The sequence below is a fragment of the Thermobia domestica genome, chromosome 9, assembly GCF_964235325.1.
Source record: "Thermobia domestica chromosome 9, izTheDome1.hap1.1, whole genome shotgun sequence".
NCBI lineage: Eukaryota > Metazoa > Arthropoda > Insecta > Zygentoma > Lepismatidae > Thermobia > Thermobia domestica.
In genome coordinates this window covers 148080494-148100523 of record NC_137462.1, presented here as the reverse complement: position 1 = coordinate 148100523, position 20030 = coordinate 148080494, and the positions used below count along the sequence as shown (strand labels likewise).

The 20030-nt window shown below is 35.2% G+C and overlaps 1 protein-coding gene across 2 annotated transcripts in view; it reads right to left on the bottom strand.

The window, feature by feature from the left end:
• Window positions 1-489: 489 nt before the first annotated feature.
• LOC145694173 (general odorant-binding protein 56h-like) overlaps window positions 490-20030 on the bottom strand; it is an 85010-nt gene continuing 65469 nt past the window's right edge. For both annotated transcript variants that reach the window (XM_081770290.1, XM_081770289.1), the window contains exons 5-7: window positions 18201-18330; window positions 10271-10326; window positions 490-607 (exon numbers count right to left, since the gene is read on the bottom strand). In XM_081770290.1, coding sequence (XP_081626416.1) covers window positions 605-607; window positions 10271-10326; window positions 18201-18330 — 189 coding nt within the window. In that variant the 3' untranslated portion in view covers window positions 490-604. The remainder of the gene's footprint in view (window positions 608-10270; window positions 10327-18200; window positions 18331-20030) is intronic.

Sequence of the window (20030 nt, the reverse complement as noted above, 5' to 3'; positions counted from 1 at the left end):
TAAAATACCTTCCTCCGTCCGTTCTAGGTTCCTCCATCAGTGTTGTCAGGCTTAAAGAATATAGTGACATGCCACTATCAAGAGTTTCAGTATGATTGGTTATTTTCATAGTTATTGGTGAACTTCCCCTCAGACAATCCTGGATCCGGCCCTGGTTGTGACGATTGTCTCAGTTCAATGAATATGAACCAATACAGTTTAAAATAAAAGGAAGTAATACATTTCTCTTTGATCTGCAATACAGTGAAAGACTTCTTCCAACACAAACACCAGTTTCCTGTTATTATTTTTTTTTAAAAAAAAAATACTTATTGATAATAGTACGTTGAATTTAAAAATATTTTGTCTTGAATTCTAAATAGAGGATTAATCATTAACATGCATTTCACAGACATTTGGAGCTGGATATAAGGGGTTATAGAGCGTATGAAGCAGTAGTTTACATAAAAATAAAAATAATTAAGCAATGTGAAATGACCAAATTTATTCATTGTATGTTTTTATTAGTAAGTTTCTTCATAACAATCAATATCGTAACAGTTCTACAGTATATTTATACAATCTTAAAACTGTCCAATAGTTATATCCTTGCAAGTGAAATTAGTCACTGTAAAAGAAATAGCATCATATTAGACAAATACTTTTTAATTAATTTTCATTTTATATATATATATATATATATATATATATATATATATATATATATATATATATATTCTTAATGCACTAGACCAACAAACTGCAGTAGGTGATTTCTCAAATCAAAATAAGGAAAAGAGTTCATATGGACAAGAGGTCAAAAGTGCATACTTCCAGAACTAGAAATGTCCAAACGCGTAGGAAAATGAATTTAGAGGCGAATATCTCCAAAACTATTCGCTATTGATCTGAGCAAGTATTATCGTCTTAGAAATGTAATATGCTCTATCAAAAAATGCATGATAATGACATATTCATTGGCGGCTGAAGGGAGTCCTCCACAGTAAGTGAAGAGTCTTGGATATTCCGTTAGGGCAGATGGTTCCGATTCATGACAGATGGAACAATGTCCCAACCAAGTAACGAAATGTCGTTGACAGATCACCAATATTTTAAACAAAGTCAAGATAGATGAGGATTTTTGGAATGTTGTGCGTGGTTGCATAACTACAATACGGACAATGTAGTTAAAAAATAGAAATTAACTACAGAGGTTGTTCAGCCTGCGTTTGGCCGATTTCGTTCGTTCCCCCTGCCGGTCAGAATGGACTCACCCGAGCTGGCTCGTGGCGTCCTGCAGTGTTGTGCAGTGACTTCCTGGGAACGGAGTTGTTTTTCCGCGCGGACCAAAATAACGCACAAAACAGGACCATTGTTGTGAGTGTTGTGTTAAATTTGTTTCCAAGTGTGTGGGTTTCCGTTCTGTGACCAAAATGCCGTCCAAACTAAGTCGGTTTTGGGAAGGCTATGTGCGGCTCTTTATGATGCCCACTTTAGGTTTCTGTCATTAGAAAACAGTGCAAGAAGAATGGTTGTAACATTAGTTTAAGTGGAATAAAATATGTTAATAAAAGGTACAATGGCAACAAAGCTCCACCATTTGGATTACCAACGAAGTTGCCTAGGAATCGGGAATGCACCAAGGCCACCTCCACCATGCAGAGGAAACTTCGAGAAATGGCAATGCAAGAAAATCCGCCAACACAAAGCTGTACGGCTAATCGTCTTGACGTGTCTTTGCGGACTATGAGCCTGACCTTACACCATCAAGTCAAGCTGGAAAAAGTCATGAAAGCTCACGGCCATCTTCTCACGGATGCCCACCAAAAGGAACGATAGTGTAACGCCCGAAAGCTGTACGAACGGTATCTGACAAAACAAAGGTGTATGTATGTCGTAACGCTCGATGAAGAATGGATTTACCTTTCCGATTGCGGCAAACCGTGAGCCATCATCTACCGAGAGAAAGGCGCCAAAAACTTAAGAAGGTGGGTCCGTGTCTGTATAGAATCCTTCCCAAAAGGGTTCATGGTGGTTACTGGCTACTGTTACCGAGGTAAACTGAAGATTCGTAATGTGGCAAAGAAACTACAAAATAAATTCGCAATATTTTTAAGAGCAGATCATGCCGCCGATCTACGAGCAAGAGATTCCAACAATGTACGGAAATGACGCTAATCTGTTGAGTTCACATAGACAAGGCCTAATCACATACCTCACGATCGTCCCTCGCAATTCTGCAGGGAGATTGAGGAGGCAAGTGGTATACAGGTGATAGCTTTCAATGGGGTACCTGTAAAATTTCCTGATGCAAGTCCTATGGACTATTGTGGATTTGGATTGCTAAAGCGGGCTTTGGGAAAACGGCGCGTGACAACTGTGGAAGGACTCTGGAAAGCTGTGCAAAGGGAATGGGACTATATTCCCCTCCCTGTTCTTCAAAGAAGCCTATTACAATAGAAATTACGCTGTCGGGCTATTGTTAGGAACCAAGGGAAGCGCATCTAGCACTTACGGACCTGGCACCAAGGATTCTTCTAAATTTTTTGGTAAGTTGAAATTGGCCAAATGTAGACTGAACCACCTCTGTAAAACATTATATCTGCAGATTCATGACCTACAATCATAACCTGTATGCTAAAGCAGACAGACATTAATAATATGTAATGATTTTGGAAGAATTGATTCAATGAGGATTTGCGAAGAGATGGGAGTATCTCTCGCAACAAATCGAAAGAAATAACAAGAGATACAATGTTCTTCATCAAAAACTCACTTCTTTGTGGATCTAAACTGAAACCTCTTGCCATATAGGTGCATACTCACACTGAGTTACCATGTATCCTTTACTCATTTTCCACGTAGCAAACAAGTGATTGTTTACAATGTATAAGAGCAAATGATAAATAAAAGCACCAACACTGGTTATGAAATAAAGAAAGGGAAAATCATGTTAACAAGGTAGATTTCTTTAGAATAGTTGGTAAATTATATTCCCAGATTTATTTTTAAAAACTTCACATTCCACTGTGTTGCCTGTTAGGATAAAGGGGGTGGATAATTAAAGAAATAGGAAAAACGTTCAGGGAATTAGAATATGCTATACAATGGGAGAACCAGAAGGAAACTTACGTAAACTTGTGGAAAGACACCTACGCATTGCTATGGCCAACACGAAAACTTATCTGACCATGTGAGTCACGTTGTAGATAGCAATAGGAAATAGAACACATGGTATTGTGAGGCAGTAACAAAGTGAGAGTGCCATTAAACATATCAGGAGCACAGGGTCATATCGGACAACAATAGCACAATCTACGCTATAATTAATCCACCTCCCTTCACCTACCTTTCCCTCTTTAATGTATGAACATATGAGATTATCACAACGACAGTAAAAACAAATTGTATGTATAAATAAAATGGAAACTCGTTGTTTAGAGGTGCGTTCACATTCGCCACATGTGAGTGATGAATAAAATCATGCCCTGCCTTGTAATCAAGGGATCCCGGGTCCGATTGCTAGGAGTTACAAGGTGTTCGAAGCCAATGATAGATTACGGCCTTATTTGTAGTGGCATCAGTGCAGAATAAAGTAATAAAACTACAACATAACGCGTGCAATAAGAGCGTATCTGTACCTAGGACAGACCCTAAAACGGTAAAGAGTGAGTTTTATTTCTGGAACAAAGAACCTTGGATCTGGCTGTATATTACTGTATCCATAAATGAAGTTATACATAAGCTAAAAAAAATCTATATTTCAGCAATGTGTGTTGAGTGTATAGGCGATTCCCAGAAGACATAAGTCATTCCCAGACATGCTCGGACGTAACGGTTTTCCCAAATTGTGTAAAATGTAACCCTTGACGAAATGCGTTAATAAGAAGTCGGTATAGAGGCCAGATGGGGCATTGCGTCAACTGCACTTGATTTATAACAATAAAATAATAAATAACAATAACTGTGAAATGAGACCATCACTTCACCTTCAAGTAATAGCTTTATAAGCAGCTCTTGAGAAATGCGTCAATACAGGCATTGGAATGGTGATGCAGTGTATCTCCAACACGTGTTAACATATGTTGCGCTTCCCTGATGCTATCGCTAGCAGTGGTAATTCTTTTAATTATTTCTTCTTCAGACAGTACAGTTGTTTCGTAGACCAGGGCCTTTATATGCTATCACAGAAAAAAAGTCTCATGGATTTAGGTTCGCTGAACGACATGACCTACTCACGGGAACTCCTCGCTCTTTCCTTTGCTTCGGGTACACGTGATTCAGATTTTCCTGCACGTCATGTGAGAAATGGGATGGAGTTCCATCATGTTGGAATGAAATGCACTGAAAAAGTTCTATCGGAATCTCCTCCAAGATTTCTGGTAAAATGTTTGCCAAAAAATAACGGAAAAACTGTCCATTTAATCGAGGTAGTAAAAGGTATGGACCAATAAGTAAAATTTCCCAAACTACCAGCCCAGGTGTTCAATATGAGTGTGAATTGGTGACCGATATGAATTATGCTGTGCGGATTTTTTTCTTCTCATTCATGACTATTCCAGCTATTCAATACAGCATCTTTTGTAAAGCACACTTCATCACTAAAGAATAGCTGTTGTAAACACAGCATTATGCTCATAAATTCGGTAAAACCACTCCCAGAAGTTCACATGTGGATGATAATTATTGTATAACAGAGGCTATATTTTAGTAAATAGTTTTTATCGTTATATTTGTCATAGAGTGACATGATTTTTTCCCCCCACTCGCACAAGAGATCTTGTACTAACTGCTTGTAGTGCATCTTTTTCAAATCAGAGGTGCTGACAGTCTGCAAAACACCAGTGACACGTATATCTAGTAGTACACAGTTCGGCGTAACCGCGCTAAAACACTTACAAACATGGAATGATGATGTTTGCCTCGCTGGATATTTTGCTTGATATAATCTTGCTAACAATCGTTCACAAACATCAACTGCACCATACACAGAAGCTATATCCCCTAGTTCCTCAATTGGATAGTTTGCCGTTTTGACCCTACCACTCAACAGTCCCAGTAAGGTTGAAAAGTATGCTGAGTGAACAGAACTGACAGACAGGGTTGCAAATGGAACTTAACACAAAAAGACAAGCTCCTGACATCCCGTGGATACTGGACATACAAATTCAGTGGCATAAGAGGTTGTCACTTTTGTACCTTGTAGCACGATAGCACGGCATCATTTAGGGATACAGGAGGAAACTACCCCTGCTAAGATTGAGAAATGCATATACTTTCATCAGTTGTCTACTAATATATCAATCAGTACTTATATAGCTGAGGAACCTTGCTCCCCAAGCAAACCGGAAATGACGTCGCTGCCCAAAGGAGACGTAACAGCCAGCACAATTACTCCATTAACCTGCAACATTGTATTTAGGAATGTCAATTTTCATGTGCATTGCTGTTACGTGTTGTGACAACACTTAAATGCAAACGATGTGTCACTTATAGGAATTTGACCCTTATTATCAGTAATTTATGAATGCCATATCACAGCAGCCTTCAATATTACCAACATGGAGAGGGAAAATGCTAACTACTGTTTCTATTTTCAACTGTTCGTTACTGCACATGTTATGTTATGGTTTTATAACCTTTTTCCCTACCCATATAACTACAAATAATCTCAACAATTACCATTAGCTTTGAACCTTTTCCAGCCCCTAGGAATCGAAACCGGGATCCCTTGATCACAAGGCGGCGAGTGATATTAATTATCACTCACATAAGACCAATGTGAGTGCACCCCTAAACAATGAGTATTCAAATTACTTACAATTTGTCTTCACTTTCATTTATCTCATATATTCATACTTCAATGACGGAAGGGGTAAGTGAAGAGAGGAGGATTGCTTTCAGCGTAGATTACGCTATGGTTTCCAGACATGTCCCTGTGCTCCTGATCTCCTCAATGACATTCTCACCATTGTGACTGTCTCATGTTGGCCGCCGCAATGAGCAGGTGTCTGTTCAGAAGTGTACATGGGTTCTCTCCTCATTCTTTCATTGTGTAGCAACACAATGGAATTGTTAATTTGTTTCAAGCAAGTCTGGGAGGATAAGTTGCAAACTATTCTCGAGATATCCACCTCGTTAACATGACTTTTTCCTGTTTGTTATGTAACTAGTATTGTTGCTTTCATGTATCATCCGCTCTCATGTTGTTGTTGTTCGCTACGAGGAAAATGTGAAAGGGGTATATGGTAACTCAGTATTAGTCTGCACCTATATGGCAATGGTTCCCAGTTTAGGTCCGCTACCAATTGAGTTTGTGATGAAAACATTGTGTCTATTGTTCTTTCTTTCGTTTTTTGCGTGAGATACAACTATCTCTTTGCATATCCTCATTGAATCAATTCTTCCAAAATCATTACGTATTATTATTAATGTCTCTCTGCTTTAGCATATAGGTCATGATTGTGGGTCATGAATCTGCAGATATAATCATTTTAGTTAATTTCTATTTGTCCACTACTTTTAGTCCGTATTGTAGTTATGCAACTACGCACAACATCCCAAAAATCCTTAGTCGTCTTGATTTTATTTAAAATATTGATGGTCTGTCAACGACTTTTTGTTACTTGGTTTGGACGTTGTACCATCTGTCATGAATCGGATCTATCTATCCTAACAAAATATTCAAGACCCCTCACTTACTGTGGGTGAATCCCTCCTCGCCGCCACTGAAGGTGTCAGAACCATACTTTTTGGATAGAGCATATTACAAATTTAAGACCATACAGAACGGCCTCAGGTCAATGGCTAATAGTTTTGGAGATATTAGCCCCTAAAGTTCATTATCCCACGGGTTTGAAAATTCCTAGGTCTGAAATTATGCAGTTTTGACCACGGGTCGAAATGAACTTTTTCCCTTATTTCCTTGTGAGGAATCACCTACTTCAGTTTGTCGGTTAGTTTATTAACTCCCTGCATATATATATATATATATATATATATATATATATATATATATATATATCCTACTGCTAATAATAATCTAATACTGAATTATCTTCTCAGCAACTTTTTCACTACGATATTAGCATAAGAGTATACAACGTGGTTAATGAATTACAACCCAAAATTATAATTCATTTTTTAAGTTTATTTTAATTTATATTTATAATGTCCAAAGATTAGTCATGTAACTATTTAAGTTAGTATATTACATTGATATGATCAAAATAAGATTAATTGCGGATAAATACCATTGGCAATTTTCGAGAAAATACTGAAAGAGAGAATTTTTTTACGGATAAAAATCACGTTCGATTCTGCCAATAATAATTATTATAGTTTATGTCACTTATGTCAAGGTGAATTATTTATTTATGAACTGTATATGTAAAGCGTGAAATACACTATTAATTATTATATTGTTAAGTATTTATCATATACACTTTTATTATGCACAGGTCTATATTTAGGGGAAGTGCAAAGATGCACGTGCACCCCTTCTTCGTTGTAAATATACACTATCTAAAATGAAGTGCTAGCAATGGAAAGTAGCACCATATTCGGAAACTTTCTGCCATCTTGTTTCCGTTTGGGGCTTCAAAGAAAGCAGAGCTTTGCAAAAGCAAAAGCTTAAGTCGATTTTCTGAAGGTTGAAGTAAAAGAATTAACCAAGCAAAAGAAAATAGTATTTGTTAAGTAGAGAAGGAAACAGAAGGCAGGAAAAGAGAAGGACATTTTTGTTCAGCTTTCCACTTGCGATCCTCTTTAAAATACTTCTCTCCGTTCTATGCATCAGTGTTACCAGGCTTAAAGAATATTGTTACATGCCACTTTGAATAGTTTCAGTATGATTGGTTATTTTGATAGTTATTGGTGCACCGCAATCAGACAATCCTGGATCCGACCCTGATTATGCACTATTATTATACACTATTTATTATACCTGATTTTCCCTTCGACTAATGGTGACACCTTTACCCCTTTCTGCGACAGACATATTCTTAATGATGGACATGAACTTCTCGGAATAATTTTATAGGAAACGATTCATAGGTTACTAATATAAAGGTTAATGACCTATGCTATTGTAAGTATTTATATTTACAGTAATTAATGCTAATAGCCTATAGGAGAGACAATTATAACAAAATAGGAATTTATTGTGGCTATTTTATTTTATACTGAAAACGTGCTGTCAATGTATGCGGACGTTTGTAGCCAACTGATAGTTAGTCACTTAAAGAAAATAAAATCCTTTTTTACACATGTTTTAAATGTAATGTGTGAAACGTGTTCTTAGAAAGCTTATGGCCTCTGAAGAATACATATTGGACTTAAATACTAAATTATACAGAGTCATTGAAGATAAGTTCAACTAACAATGTGAAACGGCTAAACTTAGTCTAACCTTACGTGTGAAAACAAAAACCTTTAACGAGCTCATATTCTTATAGTTGAAGATTGCTATTGAAAATGAAAGAAAGAAATCAGGATGTTAAAGTACACAATAAATAGGAATTGAAGTTATAAAGTTAGTGCTATTACTCTGCAGTAATTTGTAATTTCTTAGTTTTTATTCACATGTTCGTTCTTTTAACTCTATTTTGTAGAAACAAACGAAAAAAAGTTAATAAATCGGTCAATAATAATACTTCAACCTCCTAAAATAAAATTTGTACTGCATATTTCTTCAATATTTTAGAATGATTTTGATAATTTAATGGATTATATTGTTAAGCTATATCTAAAAGAAGGTGTTTGACTACAATTCTGCAAAAGTTCAACATATGGTAGAGTCAGTGAATATTAATAATTTATCTCATTCTTATATAGGAAATTCTGAAAATATTCGTTATCTTCTTAATTCTAAGTTTACTGTACTAGTGGAATTTCAAAGGTTTTAGTAGCAATGGGTTTCTTATAATTTTACAAAGAACATGGTTCATTTAATAGTAAAATATATTCTCTTTCGTATTATGGCCTAATATTTCATGTTTTCAACCATGTCTTTTTTTTTTACTAATGAACTTAGCCTCAGGCCGCATACATAATAGAATCTAGGCCAAAAATACTGACCAGTAGTTATTCAATTAATTTTAAAGTGTAGCATATACTTCCTGTGGCCATGCTAGATCTAGTGTTTAAAATCAAATTCAATCCACTACTAAGAAGTTTGTCCGAAGGCATCTGGAGAATATAAGTGAAGACCAATCATATATAAAACAATCTTGTTATACAATGTGCCTAAGAAGAGTCAAACAACTAAATAATTGTATCACTTTTATAGATAGAAGACGTTGATCACTAGTAGTGCTGACTTCTATATAACTTTGGGGAGAGGGTGGTGTGATATGTTTTACGTTGTCAGACATTGACTGCTAAACAAAACATTGAGACTTTTAATACAAATATAAGGGGAGGGAAACGAACCGAAGCTATTGAACTACTTTTAATAACCGTTTACAATTGTCATAGCATATTCATGTTTCGTCTGAAGTGACGAGCAGGAAATTTTCCCGGTTATTCTTATACTCAGAGAACTGCAATTCTCTAGACGACGATTCTTATTTTCTGGTGTTAATTCTTGGTGCATCCATAAGTACAACATTTTCACCTTGCCGATTGCACCAAACAACCGAATGACAGGAGTATGGTACATGAGTGGTTTGTCTACATTGGTACGAATACTTTTCCCAGAGCTCGCTTAGATGCTCTTTTTCAGAATCTGATACAAACATGATCTTGGTGTTTAAGCACAAGAACCATTTTAGAATGCTGTATCTCAGAATCGAAATTAACCAACCAACGGAAAATGGTGCTTTCATTCGCCACACCAAGTCCTAATGCTTTTCCCGATTGCTGAGTAGAATCCTGAAGTTTGAAGTCATTACGAGTAATAATTTTCATACCTTCCTTATCATAGTTTCGTACAATCCTATTCATCAATGTACTGCTACCTGACGGACTGAGAACCTTAGTCTGTTTGCTAGACGTGTACATAGTTCGTGAAGTTACACGCAAAAGTGGGTATTTGTTTTGCACAAACTTAATTCTTACACCAATTAAGTTTAAAATAATTTTAAAAAACACATTTTAGAGATACATAATTCAGACCATCTGAAAAGTTTGTTTTCCAAACTCGCTGAAGGATATTTCAAGCACGACAGTTTGTTCATTTAAGTTTTATTTTAATTTGATTACTTCTAGTTATATAATATATCTAACTTTTCTTGTTTTCTTTGTATGTGCCCGTACAATATGAATGTATTCCTCTTTTGTTAATACTTACCTGAAAAACTTTCATTACGCACATGCTGGCTTCGAAACATTCTTCACAAGTTGAAGCTGAAAATACAAAATCAGAATTATAAATTTACAGCATTAATAGCATTTAACAGTAAAAATATGTGAAAAGATAAGAAACACACCAATCGGTAAATACTTTTGAGTTGAATAAAACTGTATTGGTATCAATTCTCATACATAGTTATCGAGAAAATAGAAGAAACCTAAACATTGATGTTATACTGTATTCATGCTAGTTATAAGTTGAAAATGTTACAAAAGTATACACTAATCAAGAGTTTCTTTATGAGACTACCAAGATGATAGAAGTCGGTATGGTTAATGAGATATAGCCGAACATTATATTTGAAAACGATAGTACACAATATGGTTAATGACATATAGCTCAACATTATATTTGAATCTAGTTATGTACAGTATGGTTAATGAGATATAGCCTAATACTATATTTGAAGACGATAGTACACAGTATGGTTAATGACCTATAGCCTAACGTTATATTTGGAGACGATAGTACACAGTATAATTAATTATATATAGTCTAACATTATAATTGAATCCGATTGTACACAGTATGGTTAATGAGATATAGCCTAATATTACATTTGGAGAAGATAGTACACAGTATGGTTAACGAGATATATCCTAACATTATAATTGGAGACAATATTGCACAATAATGTTAATGAGAAATAGCATAACATTATGATTGAAGACGATAATACACAGTATTTTTAATGAGATATAGCCTAATTTATATTTGAGGACGATAGTACAAAGCATTTTTAATGAGATATAATCAAACATTATATTTAAAAACGATAGTGCACAGTATGGATAGTGAAATATAGACTAACATTATAATTGACTTAAATTTTACATTTTGCTTATGTGTAATATTGAACAAAGACATATGAATCGATAAATTACACTGAGATGTACAAAGTGAGATGCTCTGAAAACAAAACCTTTTTTTTTTTTTTTTTTGACATTAGTAGGAATAGTATATCGTACGTTCCCGGTATGATAAAGTTGTAGATCGTACTCAAGTTGTAGATGAAGTTGTCTCAATGGTATAGCCTTTACCTCTGACATGTGGAGTCCCTGGTTCTATACCCGGCCAAGTAAGTTTGAAGTGGGCAAAATCATTTCCGCGACTTTTCTTGGAGAATTTCCGCTTCCTCTCACATTATCATTCCACCAATTATTCCATCTTTATTAACTTTCCTCACTCATCCGTTTCCCTTATCCTAAAAGGACATAGTCGTGGGACGTTAAACTGAAAGATTTTGTACTCTGGTTTACATGAGAAATGGTCATTATTAACTAAGAAAATCTATTTTTTGTTTTTTTGATTTCACCAACAGTGACACACGCACAGTCTTAACAATAACGCACATGGTATTTGTAACTTACTATTTTGTCAGCGTTATTGTTAATTTTTATTTAATATTCAAAGACGTATTCCCATATTATTTTTTTTCTTTTTCCTTATATATTTTCTTGTTTCATTTCTTTCCATTTTCCCTGCGTTGTAAGAAGAAACAAAACTGAATGCAAAGTGCCTTTGTCTGAATACTGTGAATTCCTTTGACTATAGTCAAAACTTTGGTTATTTACCCTGTTTAACAGGTCTTCGTGGCTAGATGGTTAACATACCTGGGTTGATTTTTCTTGATCATATGTGGTTCTGATTTTGTGTTCAGCTGTGGGTCCATGTCTCATATAGCATAGCTGTTGAAATGGATATTATACACCAGATCGACCAAGCAATCAAGATTGGATTACGCTATTACTATTCCGTTAGTATAAAGAATTTCATTTAGATTTGAGAGTAGGACTACTAAGGTTTTGGATCAGATGTTAAAATTGCATTATTGTTGTTGCTGGAGTAGGCGTTAAATTACTAAGTAACGTAGCTACCATGAAACATTTCTCGTTTTTCCATTATCACATCAATTCTTCTTCTCTTTCTGTTTTCTTTTCTTTACGAAACATTTTTTTTACCCGTTTACCTATTTTCCAAAATAGATTTTATTCTACTAAACATGCCAGTGGTAAACATGGCAGAATATGTGTATGTAAGTTAAGGATGTTCCTCTTACTAGCATAATATTTGTAAAGTAGTTTTGTTAATATTTGGAACATTCATAACATACGAGGATAGAATTAGTGTCTAGGCTGAGTACGCTTGATTCTCAGGTGGCAAGAAGCATAGGAATCGTATATTGGACTCCACCTTCTCGCCTTACGTGTTACAGAATAAGTTAATTTATAGTAATAGAAATTTTCATGTTAGGATTTCTGTATTTTATGTTATAATATATTTTCCCTTTTTCTGAGATCCTACTCTAGAAACGTTAATTGAACAGTTTGACTTTGTCTATTCTCATCTCTCGACGTGAGTATATTCATTGTGGTTTACAACACAAGAATTGGAGAGTGATGTAAGTCTGAGCCCCTTTTATCTCCTAACTCTTTTCTCAGCATTCGTCTTGTCTTATTATCCATGGCATTTTTAAATTGCTGATATCCAAAAGTTAATGAATGAAGTCTGACAGCTCAATTTAGAAGTTTCTTCATATATTAAAAAAGGAAAGACAGCAAACCACAATCAAATTCGGTAAGTAGGGATCAGCCATTCCAGAAAATTTGAAACCAATCGGTCAAAAATTGGAAACTACAAGTACTTACAAATACAACCATTTTTTTTTTTTTTTTTTTTGGTTGTACAGAAACACGTGTAACTTTTACTGATTCAGTAAGATAAACCTGTAGTATCATGAAACAGTGGCTTTACGAGCAACTGAAATAAGGTGCGTTGCAAAATGATACGATCACCAGAGTTATTCAACATATCTCAAGACCCAAGAGAAATCGACAACGAAACAGAACGTAGAGGAAGAGCTGTTACTACGCACTAGAAGAAAGATATACGGAACTAAGGTGTTTGTTCTGATAACGAGCAGCCAGGAAAGAAACAAACCAAAAGGTGGGTATCAGTTGTTGCAAAATGTTTCGATCATTACGTGATAGACGGCGTTAGTGTAGATTGGTGAAGGGTCTTCGCGCTCGAAACGTTTCCAAACAGAAAACTAGATTTTATGTGATTGAAGAAGACACAGTATCCTTTTTCGATGCCCTCATAGTGTATATGACGGAGGCGTAGGAAAATTAGTGAAAGGAGCGCTTTTTCTGAGTATGCAAATGGCCAAATTACCGATTATAAAACTGAAGGAATGCCATCCAGAGCTTTAAGTAGGAAAACTGGGCACATGTCGTGTTTGTGAATAATTATTTGAAACTCAGAGCAACATATGGTGTAAACAAATTCGCCGGAAGACTATGGAAACTAATACCGAGAAAAGTAAGAAATATATTGCGTAAGCTTATCCATTGCAATACAAGTTTAGGCAACCCGTCCGGTGATCCTACCATAAATGTTCACAAATCAACCTTGTGCCGCACTGTACAGCAGTACAATGTGTTGCAATACAAGAAAAAGAAAGTTCAACCTCTACTCACCGCCAATCACAAACGCAAGTGATTACGATGGGAGAAAGAGCATGCATGGGAGGAAGAAATTTAATTTAAACGGGCCAGATGGGTGGGTATATTATTGGCATGATTTGAGGGAAAGAGAACAGATCTTTTCCAAACGGCAGGAAAGTGGCAAGTTTATCATGGTCTGGGGTGGGTTTGGTGCTTATGGTAAAACACATCTCGCTTTCCTTTCTTGCCGTATGAAGGCCACTGATTATCAAACTGTGCTCGAAGATAATCTGCTTCCCTTTGCTAGTGTGATTGGCGAACTTCTGTGGGTGTTTCAACAGGTTAATGCCCGTATACATGTGACCAATCCCACAAAAGAATTGTTTGACTACAAAAACGCGAGCGTAATGGATTAACCTGCCATCTCCCCTGACCTGAATCCAATGGAAAATATTTCGGGTGTCTTGTGTTCGGCAAGTGTATGCTGCAAGTCGACAATACGATAGTACCGAGTCTTTGAAAGATACTATTATTGCTACATGGAATGCACTTGACGTTTCAACGTTACAGAACCTAGTGAATACCATATTTGACCGCATATTTCAAGTATTAGTGAACAATTGTTCATACATAGGGTATTAAGTGCAGTGGTCGTATCATTTTGCAACAGTGCATTTCTCTGTATAGCCATTGTTCCTTGTATTTCTACACATTGTAGCATACAATACATGTACTACTTGCTTAATTTTCTGTGATTTATATTCAGTGTTACATTAACTCTCCAATCTAGTTCACTTTCATCGTTTTACATACACTTTTCGTACTTTAATGAACTGGTCGTATAATTTTGCAACGCACCTTAGGAGTTTGAGTACTGGTACTGGGTTGACACTTCTAGAGCAATTTTTCGTAGTCATAACGTTAAAATTAGTAGTTATGTAATTTACTGCATCTATAAATGTGTGAACATCATTCGACTTGTAATTGAGTATTATTTTATTGCAGAATTTAAGTTGTAGTGGCTTCAGTGTTAACTGAAAATCTAGGGATTTTGATGTCGTCTATTACCAAAATAAGAGAAAAGTTCACATATTTTTAAAAGAAAATATAAAAGAATATTTTCAATTACAGATCCAAATTTAGTTTTCGTGTGGTTTTCTTTGCACAAATTTAGAAGCGTACAAATTCCTTAAATTTGGAGTTTTAAGGGTAAGAACGTGATACTTTTAAAGGTACCTGCTTGAAGAAAGTGTTTAACCTAAAATAATTACAGTTTGTTGTATCTCTACAGATAACGAGCACACCAAAACGGATCCTCATGGCAAAATCGAGGAAAAGTAAGAAAAATAATCCAGAAAATGGGAAGAATATCTGAAAAGAGATAAGTAGAAGAAAAAAGTAGTTCCTCAAATTGACTTTTCAGTAAACGCCGTGTTAACAACTAAGGACCAGATATAGAATGCACATTGGAAGCAACGACAAGTGGCAATATTTACTTGGTGCGTCCGGTACTGATCTGACGTAAAATCATTAGCCATTATAAGTGACGACATGACTCATTCAAAGTATAGTGTCAGGACTTTTCTAGAAGTAATTGGAAATTTCCTTAGATTAGAGTTTCCAGAGGTGACCTCTTTAATGATTTTCTCAGAAAATGCTGCAGAGGACTTAGGCGTTCATGTTGAATAGTACGTGTTCAGATTACCTTTGCACCTTCACACAGTAAAAGGGCTGGAGATAGTATCGGGGGGAGCTTTGAAAAACCTGGTTTGGAGAAGAATTTTAGCTATATCTGTAAATGTTGATACTGCTTTCGAGTATTATCACGTTGCTGAGAAAATTTGCACGAACAAGGTACTTGTAACAAACAAGATACTTTTGGATGTGTGTTGGAATTCAGTGTTAACAATTCCTGGCTTGCTTCCTTACTACCGCTTTTAACAATGTTACGAACACTATATTTATGTTAGCGAAACCATTCTTTCTAAGTTGATTAAGGTACAGGTATTTGAAGATGAATTTGATATTGAGCATCTTCCGAACATCAGCGTGTCAGGTACACTGACGTTTATAGTAGTGATGGTGATTGATGTTTGTTTTTCATTTTGCAATTTCTCATGATATTCTTTTTATTATACTGCAAATGGTACTATTATATAGTTTGAAATATTTAATCAAGAATCAATATTATTGACATATGTTGAATATTATATTTTTTGTACTTAGAAGATGAAGGACTCTCGTATTAACTTTAAATAAATTTTGCTACAATAAAACAGGAAAGAATATACTTATCTGTCAGTACACTTACTAAATGTACTGTTCAATGTTACATTCATATGTTTACTGAAGAGTTGGATATGATAAAATTGTACTTGTCATGTCCGTCACTGGCATCGGTCACATCCGTTACTCCAACCAGGACACATAAAATCCTCATTAATCTCAATCATTTAATTACGATATAAATATGATAACTAACTAAGTTTGTTAATACTTAAGCAATCCACAGGAAAAAAATGGCTATCGCAGATGTACCAAAATCGCAGAGATGAAGCACTTTGTAAATGTATAGGCCTATAGCACTCTTCATTTCGTGCGAGTCACGTCCGTTATCACTGTTTCAATGCCTATATATACATGTAGCTATGTTTCAATAAATTTACGAGTACAACTGTACACATTGTACATTATTATCTATCGGATGAAAGCTTTCTTAGTTTGTATGTACCATTTTTTATTCTGGAGTTGCATTAAATAGCAGAGTGAATGTCACTTCCGTTACTTTGAATGCCGAGATGTACCTACTCATCACTCTGTCTTACAGACCTTCCTTCAACAGATATCAAACGGAACGGACAAAAGCTTTGTTACCCGATTTAGCTTGAAAAATTTATATTAACCTATAAGTACCGAATTAAAGTGTACTTTTACAATGCACCGATATTTTACAATATCAGGTTCGACAGGCTATTTTAACTCCACTGTGATTTGTCAGGAACCAACTCCCCATCTAGTCAAGTGGATCGTCGCCCATTGAACGAGCGCGTGCTCCAGGGTCACTCCCAATTATGCACGACGTGTGGAGCAGAGTCGACCGTCTAACCTTATTTTCTTGTTGCACGACAATATTGCAGGAGACCTGTAATCGGCGTATACGCGGATGACTGAGACCTAAACTGCCTGTCTCTGTTGTTTGTGTTTACTGTAGATTGCGTTGCTATGGACATGAAGCTACGGTTCACATTGTGGAAGAAAATAGCAAAATTGCTCCGACCTAGACTGATTTGTACACTTGTTTCTGCCTATTTGTTCCCTCAGTGTACGGACAGACTAAGTGTTGGAACTTAGGGACAGTCGATAACATCGGGCAGATGTTGTTTCTTTATTATATGTTAGAACGAAAGATTACTGCGCAATTGAAATTACATTATATTGTTTTTTGAGACGAACTGTTATAGGAGTATATAGTTTTAGACACTGAGGGACAAACGATGTCCTATGAACCAGACGCGGCCCTGTAAGGTTCTATCTGACTCGCGACATCTTTCTTTATCCAAGAAGTCTAAGAGGAATAAAGTTAGTTCAAAAGAGTTATACCAAAAACAGGATGATCAATATATCTTATTTCGAAGCAGATTATGGGAAACTTCAATCGTTAGTAGGACTTAACTACTACTAAAGCCTTAAAATGTATCATTATTGTATTTAACCAATATAATTGACACTCCTAAGGTTCATTTGGCTTTTTCCTTTACCCCTTCTAAAGAAATTACCCATTACTGATGTAGGGCATCCGGGTTTATACACACCTTGCATTGTCATGCAATAATCCTTTAAACATCAAGGAAGGAAACAATAAATGGAATTTGGAACAACTTTGTCTCGTGAGTACAACGAAAAAATTATAAAATATCAACTAAACGTGAAGTATTAAATGCAACGAGATCCTCAATACATAGATGTGTCTTAACAAAAACTTCTATTCAAATTACAATAAGCGTCCTTAACTTAAACCAGGAAATTCTAACATGATATTGTTGTAAAACTATATTCTGAACACATGATATTCCCAAGTCATTAAATTAAGTTACTCATTTATAAAGTATTAGGATAAGAGGAATTTTCATATACGCCGAAGAACGATATGCTACTGATATCATATTCTCGTATCATTACAACATGCCTCTGTAATACTGGACTCCAAATTCTAACATCACTAAAACCATTTTGAACAGCACATAGTTTCATAGTTTCGAAAACTCTTTTAGCAATCTACTTTAATGTTACAAACTTAATACTCAGTCGCATGGATGAAAAATAAACAAGTCTGTTTATTGTCAACGTGCTTGAAGCAATCTCACGCTAAACAAATCTCATTCAAATTATAAAACGTTCTTTGAAAAATGCTAAGATATTACCTTTCATTCCCTCACATTCTGTTCTTATCTTCTGGAATTTCTCTTCATTCTCGTCACTTTGTGATCGGAATTTCTTCATCTTTCCACAGTGCTCCATAGGTTCTGTATTAAAAGTCCCGTCTTCTCTAACCTGTGCAGGTGTCAAAATAAATTAATGATTGCTTTTCATACTAACAATAATTTAAAAATTGTTTTTCCAACTTGGGAGTCGGTGTCCCTAAGGGTTTTGAAGGGAAATGAAAAAAGATAAATATAATTGTGTTCTGGTTTGGGAAAGAATACATTTTAAAAATACATTATGAATTTTTTGATAGGTATATTTTGTTTCCATACTTGTTGTCAAATACACTAAAGAATCTTAAATAAAACTTAGAAAACTAAAACTTAAAAAAACTTTCAGTATAAAAGAGATGTGAAACGCTTGAAAAGCTGCATATTGAAATACAAGAAAAATATAAAGACAAAAAAAGCTGAATATTGAAGCAATTCAAAATGATGATTAATGTGAAATCTAATCTCACTAGGTTGCACAAAAGATAAGCAGCAATAGTTACAAAGATAATTAATTAAAGACGACGCTGACAAGAGAATCTGTATAAAAAGGAGGGATATTGATATTAAATAGGTTAAGAAAGCAACATACAAAACGTATATATAAAGTAAATTAACAATAGTACATACAGTAAATTAGGAGGCAAATAATTATCTTTGCCTCCGTGTCAAACGTTTGAGGACCAAACGCATTATCAGTTATAGTACTTGGTGCCAAGCAAATGTTTAAGAAAATATATTGATTTCTCTTCTTTTGTATGTTAATTAATAATTGGTGTAGATACATAAAACCAAAAATAGAATGCTCAGTATATGACAATGGCTAAAAAGGTGTACTGTTTACACGAACAGAAGAAAGTTCCACCACAAAAGAGTCAAAAATTGCAAATTAACAATATTTTCAAGAACACACTTTCTCATTTTCTGTTTTATCAATCGTTATCGTACCTTTTCACACATACCCTTTAGAAAGCATTAGCACTTCAGAGATCTGAAAGTCATCCAAGTTTGTTGGTTGCTGTTATTGTGTTTATTTGGTACTATTCGTTAAAGGAGTTGTTATGAGAGAAGACGTAATTGGTTTCCTACATTAGGGTTTCCAGTATATAAATGCAGTAAAATCTAGTTGATATACAATACACCGATTTCTCTGTCTTTCTCTCTCTTTTTCTTCTATTTCATATAATTGTAGGAGTTATTGGTGTGGTATGAAGAGAGAGAAATGGCAACGTCAGAATAATTGCTACACAAACGAATTTGATCAATCCTACAAACACTAAATATAAATTAAAATTTACTGTTTATATACAGGGTGGCATAAAGCCGACTGACATATTTGAAACTTGTTTTTGAGTTTCTCACTAAAACTGAAACAAGAGTGGTGGGCTTCATAATAAGTATTAGAGAAAACCAAAATGTGAATCAAATTCCCAGATATCGAAATTAAAGAAAAGTATTAAGTATCAAAAAGCAGGCGAAACTTACAGTAGGTAAAGAAAGGTCAAAGAACGAGCAGGAGTGCGACCTATAGATGGAGTCCAGCTATCGAGTTCAGCCGCTATTTGGGCAACAATATCGTCACTTCTCTTGTACGCAATTCAAAGCATCTAAAACATTGTTAAACTCTAGAAGAAGAGAAAGTGCCTAGCCATATTCATTCTGGTCATCATTAAGGGTGACCTTAGTTTGCTCCAAGTTATAAGTATGGCCGGTCCGTTAGTGCATACAAGGGAGTTCCAGAAATCCACTAAACTGTCAGATCTCCGGTTGTTTGACTGC